The sequence below is a fragment of the Staurois parvus genome, unplaced genomic scaffold (assembly GCF_062004578.1).
Source record: "Staurois parvus isolate SC_StPar_1 unplaced genomic scaffold, SC_StPar_1.0 ptg003794l, whole genome shotgun sequence".
In the NCBI taxonomy this organism is placed as follows: domain Eukaryota; kingdom Metazoa; phylum Chordata; class Amphibia; order Anura; family Ranidae; genus Staurois; species Staurois parvus.
Window position 1 is genome coordinate 35,001 of NW_028321590.1, and position 7,361 is coordinate 42,361.

The 7,361-nt window shown below is 56.4% G+C and overlaps 1 protein-coding gene across 1 annotated transcript in view; it reads right to left on the reverse strand.

Moving 5' to 3' along the window:
* Positions 1-5,865, reverse strand: part of LOC149427407 (ER membrane protein complex subunit 1-like) — a 35,511-nt gene extending 29,646 nt beyond the window's left edge. The window contains exons 1-6 of the mRNA XM_089668073.1: positions 5,686-5,865; positions 4,839-4,963; positions 3,021-3,086; positions 2,481-2,571; positions 607-735; positions 1-126 (exon numbers count right to left, since the gene is read on the reverse strand). The exon at positions 1-126 is cut by the window's left edge and continues 1 nt beyond it. Of these exons, the coding sequence (XP_089524199.1) occupies positions 1-126; positions 607-735; positions 2,481-2,571; positions 3,021-3,086; positions 4,839-4,963; positions 5,686-5,774 (626 nt within the window). The 5' untranslated portion in view covers positions 5,775-5,865. The remainder of the gene's footprint in view (positions 127-606; positions 736-2,480; positions 2,572-3,020; positions 3,087-4,838; positions 4,964-5,685) is intronic.
* Between the last annotated feature and the right edge of the window lie 1,496 nt (positions 5,866-7,361).

Here is a 7,361-nt window from a genome sequence, read left to right on the forward strand (position 1 = left end):
TGCTTTGTGAGGGATCCGTCCTCCACACTGAAGGTCAGGATCCGGATGTGATCACCTGGGACGATCCCCACCACATGGAGCAGACCTTTGTAGGAGGAGTGAAGCAGCTGGTACTGGACCGTTCCACTGGTAGAAGAAACACACAAATGTTTTAAAGAGACAATGCCACCGGCCTATAGAGAGTGAAGGGAAATTGTGTCCTGAAAGTCTACTATCCCACTGCAGGAGTGCACCGTGTAAGCTCCGGTCACATGATGGGGATCACACGCTACCCTATACCTGGAACCTTCCAGCCCGCTCACACTGACCCCCTTATGACCACAGGACAGGAGTGGCATGAAGATGGCAGGAGAAACCACCAAGCTCATCGAGGTAGACAAGAGATCGACACTCCCGAAATATCGATTTCAGAAGAAACTTCAGGCAGTGACTCCACGTCACGGGAGCAGTGCCTGGCGGTGCAGGTAGCGGGAGATCCAAGCGATCGCTCCCTCTTTATAGAAGCAGCTGTATTCTAAGGGAAACGTTTCTGTGATACTTAGTTACAGAACTCTTCAATGAGTCAGCTGATCCTTCATAGTCAGAGGCCCATCGCCAAATTCCTACCTGTCCGGGAGAACTTCAGACCATTTTTGGTGCCCATTGGACAGGTAATGGAGGGACACGACAGAATTCTTCAGTACCGCCACATAACGCGCCACTTCCTGGGTGCCGGCGAACCCCACAGCCTGAAAACTGAAGGAAGGCATTCATCATGATTCAAAACATGGAGATGGAAGCAGCCATATTGTGTGCCAGTCCTGTAAGGATGACACTGATCTACACACTCCAACCGCACCCCTCCGAGCCCGACGCTCCAACCGCACCCCCCCCAAGCCCGACGCTCCAACCGCGCCCCTCCGAGCCCGACGCTCCAACCGCGCCCCCCCGAGCCCGACGCTCCAACCGCGCCCCCCCGAGCCCGACGCTCCAACCGCGCCCCCCCGAGCCCGACGCTCCAACCGCGCCCCCCCGAGCCCGACGCTCCAACCGCGCCCCCCCGAGCCCGACGCTCCAACCGCGCCCCCCCGAGCCCGACGCTCCAACCGCACCCCTCCGAGCCCGACACTCCAACCGCACCCCTCCGAGCCCGACGCTCCAACCGCGCCCCTCCGAGCCCGACGCTCCAACCGCGCCCCCCCGAGCCCGACGCTCCAACCGCGCCCCCCCGAGCCCGACGCTCCAACCGCGCCCCCCCGAGCCCGACGCTCCAACCGCGCCCCCCCGAGCCCGACGCTCCAACCGCGCCCCCCCGAGCCCGACGCTCCAACCGCGCCCCCCCGAGCCCGACGCTCCAACCGCGCCCCCCCGAGCCCGACGCTCCAACCGCGCCCCCCCGAGCCCGACGCTCCAACCGCGCCCCCCCGAGCCCGACGCTCCAACCGCGCCCCCCCGAGCCCGACGCTCCAACCGCGCCCCCCCGAGCCCGACGCTCCAACCGCGCCCCTCCGAGCCCGACGCTCCAACCGCGCCCCTCCGAGCCCGACGCTCCAACCGCGCCCGACGCTCCAACCGCGCCCCTCCAAGCCCGACGCTCCAACCGCGCCCCCCGAGCCCGACGCTCCAACCGCGCCCCTCCGAGCCCGGCGTTCCAACCGCGCCCCTCCGAGCCCGACGCTCCAACCGCGCCCCTCCGAGCCCGACGCTCCAACCGCGCCCCTCCGAGCCCGACGCTCCAACCGCGCCCGACGCTCCAACCGCGCCCCTCCGAGCCCGACGCTCCAACCGCGCCCCTCCGAGCCCGACGCTCCAGCCGCGCCCCTCCGAGCCCGACGCTCCAGCCGCGCCCCTCCGAGCCCGACGCTCCAGCCGCGCCCCTCCGAGCCCGACGCTCCAGCCGCGCCCCTCTAAGCCTAACTGAAACGGGAACCCAACCCGGCCACTGAACGGAACCCAACCCGGCCACTGAACGGGAACCCAACCCGGCCACTGAACGGGAACCCAACCCGACCACTGAACGGGAACCCAACCCGACCACTGAACGGGAACCCAACCCGACCACTGAACGGGAACCCAACCCGGCCACTGAACGGGATCCCAACCCGGCCACTGAACCGGAACCCAACCCGGCCACTGAACGGGAACCCAACCCGGCCACTGAACCGGAACCCAACCCGGCCACTGAACCGGAACCCAACCCGGCCACTGAACGGGAACCCAACCCGGCCACTGAACGGGAACCCAACCCGGCCACTGAATGGGAACCCAACCCGGCCACTGAACGGGAACCCAACCCGGCCACTGAACCGGAACCCAACCCGGCCACTGAACCGGAATGGGAAACAAACCCAGCAACTACAGGAATTACAGAAATACAGGACGCTAGAGATGGACAGCCCCAGGCTCCACCTACAGTGAAAAACTCCGTTTTGGGAGGACTGACCCTTCCAATGGCCCAAGGTCTGGCTGCGGCTACTTTTTTAGTTTAGAAGGCTCCTTACCTGCCAGGTTCTAGAACAGATTCCCAGTTCAGCCCGCCAATGTTGGTCTCCCAGGATCTGAGCACCCGGCCACCGGATAGTGTGATGGCATCTGAGGAAAAAGACAATAAAACAACCTACTGATAACAATGGCTCTCCCTATTCCAACTATCTTCTGTGAACTACAAAACACCTCCCCTATGTGATGGAAATGAGAGGGTAAGTTTTAGTCCAAATCAGGAGAACATACAACAGTGACAACACAGCTATTCCATTACAAAATGCCAGTTGCTTGGCTGTCTCTGGCTTCAATATGTTAATCCCCTAGCCCAGAACAAGCATGCAGCTAGTGAAGACAGAAGAAAATCAGTCAGCTCTGCTTGCTTGTTCTGGGTCAGCGATGCAAAGTTTAAATGCATTTCAGCCATGACAACCTTGTACTATCTATGCTCATGAATACAGAGCATCGATTGGCCAGATGGCACACACACAACTTTCCCCTCCAAATGGTATCGTGTGTCTAGACCGAAAAGTCGATGTTGTCAGACGAGCAGCACTGACCTTGACCGTACATCAGCAGAGCATCAACAGCGCCTTCAGCGGTGTCCTTATCGATGTGACGCCACACTGAAACAGACGGAGCGAACTGTCAGTTCAGGAAAGGACAGTTAACCAGCTGTGGACACAGGATGTACAGAACAACAAACTTCACTGGAGTACACACAACGTGCATTGTACATCCTGTCCCCTCTCGGCAATTCTCTGCTGTCCAAAGGGCAGCCAAGAGTTGCTGTGTGAAAACAGGAGCGATAAAAGCTACTGGTGTAAAAAAAGAGACTGCTTCACACAGTGTTTATAAACATCGATCAGACGGGAGAAGGAGAGATACAAAGTAACATTGTTTATAAACATCGATCAGACGGGAGATAGAGATACAAAGTAACATTGTTTATAAACATCGATCAGACGGGAGATAGAGATACAAAGTAACATTGTTTATAAACATCGATCAGACGGGAGATAGAGATACAAAGTAACATTGTTTATAAACATCGATCAGACGGGAGATAGAGAGATACAAAGTAACATTGTTTATAAACATCGATCAGACGGGAGATGGAGAGATACAAAGTAACATTGTTTATAAACATCGATCAGACGGGAGATAGAGAGATACAAAGTAACATTGTTTATAAACATCGATCAGACGGGAGATAGAGAGATACAAAGTAATATTGTTTATAAACATCAATCAGACGGGAGATAGAGATACAAAGTAACATTGTTTATAAACATCGATCAGACAGGAGATAGAGAGATACAAAGTAACATTGTTTATAAACATCGATCAGACGGGAGATAGAGATACAAAGTAACATTGTTTATAAACATCGATCAGACGGGAGATGGAGAGATACAAAGTAACATTGTTTATAAACATCGATCAGACGGGAGATAGAGAGATACAAAGTAACATTGTTTATAAACATCGATCAGACGGGAGATGGAGAGATACAAAGTAACATTGTTTATAAACATCGATCAGACGGGAGACGGAGAGACACAAAGTAACATTGTTTATAAACATCGATCAGACGGGAGATAGAGAGATACAAAGTAATATTGTTTATAAACATCGATCAGACGGGAGATAGAGATACAAAGTAACATTGTTTATAAACATCGATCAGACAGGAGATAGAGAGATACAAAGTAACATTGTTTATAAACATCGATCAGACGGGAGATAGAGAGATACAAAGTAACAGTGTTTATAAACATCGATCAGACGGGAGATGGAGAGATACAAAGTAACACTGTTTATAAACATCGATCAGACGGGAGATGGAGAGATACAAAGTAACATTGTTTATAAACATCGATCAGACGGGAGATAGAGAGATACAAAGTAACATTGTTTATAAACATCGATCAGACGGGAGATAGAGGGATACAAAGTAACATTGTTTATAAACCTTTAATAGGGGGAAGGGGGAGAGTGTGTATGTGTGTTGGGGGGGGGGGGGTGTGTGTTCAGAACTCCCACCAGGTATTTCCTGCTGTCTGTGTTCCATTGGGGGAAGGGTGGGAGGAATTCCCCTTTTCAGGAATTCCAGTTGTCAATGGAACAGGTGGTGTCCCCAGTGGAAGATTTCCCCTCTATTCCTGTTTGATGACAACACAAAACGTTGTCTTTTCCCATCACGTTCTGTTTCGGTGACACCAAGACAATGACAGGATGAATCTTCCCTACAGGAACACAGACAGAAGTAACAACCTGACGGGGCCCCAAAACTTCACCACTCCACCCAAAACTGAAACAAAAGGTTTGGCTGGAGACAGACCCAACCAATGAGGGTGGAGGACTGGGGGACTCACGGATGTCTCCGTTCCTGGAGTTCAGGGCGACGATGACATTCTTCTCTGTGGCTGCGATGAGTTTCTTGGCTCCCTGTCCGGACTCCAGCACCGCGAACCTGAGCCGTCCCACATACTGCTGCCGCCTGCGGAGGGGAGAGTCAGGACATGGGGGGGCGGTCACTCATAGGTCCTCATAGGGAGGGAGGATAGTGATGACAGGGGGGTAACACTGTGGGGGGGGGGGGGGAGGATAGTGATGACAGGGGGGGGTCACACTGTGGGGGGAGAGAGGATAGTGATGACAGGGGGGGTCACACTGTGGGGGGAGAGAGGATAGTGATGACAGGGGGGTCACACTGTGGGGGGAGGGAGGATAGTGATGAGAGGGGGGGGTCACACTGTGGGGGGAGAGAGGATAGTGATGACGGGGGGGTCACACTGTGGGGGGGGAGAGGATAGTGATGACGGGGTGGGGTCACACTGTGGGGGAAGTTGGATAATGATGACGGGGGGGGGGGTCACACTGTAGGGGATTGGGATAATGATGATGGGAGTCACACTGTGGGGGAGGGAGGGTCATGATGACAGGGAGGTCACACTGGGGGAGAACAGGTAATGTTGATAGGGGGGGTTCACACTGTGGGGGGGGGGGGATAATGATGACGGGGGGGAGGAGGAGTAATGATGATGGGGGGGTCACACTGTGGGAGGGGAGGGGGAATAACGATGACAGGGAGATCACAATAAGTGGGAGGAGAGTAATGATGACGGGGGGGGGGTCAAAATGATGACGGGGGGGTCACAGGGTGAAGGAAGAGGAAGGAAACGATATATTGGGGTCCCCTCCTCTCTCTCGGACACTCACCAGTCAAACTTGCCGACCTGATCCTCATACACCGCCCAGCACAAAGCCAGCACCTCCAGAATCACCGCCAGCCGGTACATCGCCGCCATGACACCCAGAGACCGGCCACTCCTCCACTGCACCACCGAGTACCGGGGAGGAGGACAGAGTGGCCCCGCCTACCATAGAGTGCGTACATAGGAGGAGAACAGAGCGGCCTCTCGTGAACCATAGAGATAGGGGATAGAGCGGCGCGGCCTACCATAGAGCGTATACAAAACAGAAGGAGGAGAAGGGCAGAGCGGCTCCAATGTACTATAGAGTGTTCACAGGGGAGGATAGAGCGTCCCGACCTACCATAGAGTAAAGCTAGTAGAGCGCCCTCTATACTTGGCGGAGACCTAGGAAGAAGGTCGGGGTGTTCTTTCTGTGCCACACCCGGACCGATAATATAAAGCCCGCCTGTGTTCACCACAGACCGCCCGGAAAGGTCAGGAGGGTCTCCCGGCACTCCGAGTTTCGATATTTTTAGTCAGGCAGTGGGAGGGGCAGCCTCGTGAGATGTCCCATGATGCAGCGCGCGGGGTCCTCTCATCCCCCACATGCAACTGCTGGAGGAACACGTGATAGAGGAAAGCCAACATGCCCAAATCTAAGAGGGACAAGAAGGGTGAGAGAAGGAGAGGGGATCATGGGGGGGAGAGGGGTACAGGGGGGCTCATGGAGGTGAGGGGTATGGGGGCTCATGATGGGAGGAGAGTGGTACAGGGTGCTCATGGGGGAGGGGAGGGATACAGGGGGCTCGAGAGGGGTACAGGGGCTCATGGGGTGAGGAGAAGGATACACAGAGGGCTCATGGGGTGAGGGGAGGAGAAGGGTGTAAGGAGTACAGGGGGACTCATGGAGGTGAGGGGTACAGGGGGACTCATGGAGGTGAGGGGTACAGGGGGACTCATGGAGGTGAGGGGTACAGGGGGACTCATGGAGGTGAGGGGTACAGGGGGACTCATGATGGGAGGAGAGTGGTACAGGGTGCTCATGGGGGAGGGGAGGGATACAGGGGGCTCGAGAGGGGTACAGGGGCTCATGGGGTGAGGAGAAGGATACACAGAGGGCTCATGGGGTGAGGGGAGGAGAAGGGTGTAAGGAGTACAGGGGGCTCATGGAGGGGAGGGGAGCGGTACAAGGGGGCTCATGGAGGTGAGGGGTACAGAGGGACTCATGGAGGTGAGGGGTACAGAGGGACTCATGGAGGTGAGGGTTACAGGGGGCTCATGGAGGTGAGGGGTACAGGGGGGCTCATGGAGGTGAGGGGTACAGGGGGGCTTAGGGAGGTGAGGGGTACAGGGGGGCTTAGGGAGGTGAGGAGAGGGGTACACGGGGCTTAGGGAGGTGAGGGGTGCAGGGGGGCTCATGGAGGTGAGGAGGGGTACGGGGGCTCATGGTGAGAGGTGAGGAGAGGGGTACTGGGGCTCATGAGGAGAGGAGAGGGGTACAGGGGGCTCATGGAGGGGAGGAGAGGGGTACAGGGGGGCTCATGGAGGTGAGGAGAGGGGTACACGGGGGCTCATGGAGGTGAGGAGGGGTACGGGGGCTCATGGTGAGAGGTGAGGAGAGGGGTACTGGGGCTCATGGGGAGAGGAGAGGGGTACAGGGGGCTCATGGAGGGGAGGAGAGGGGTACAGGTGGCTTCTCAC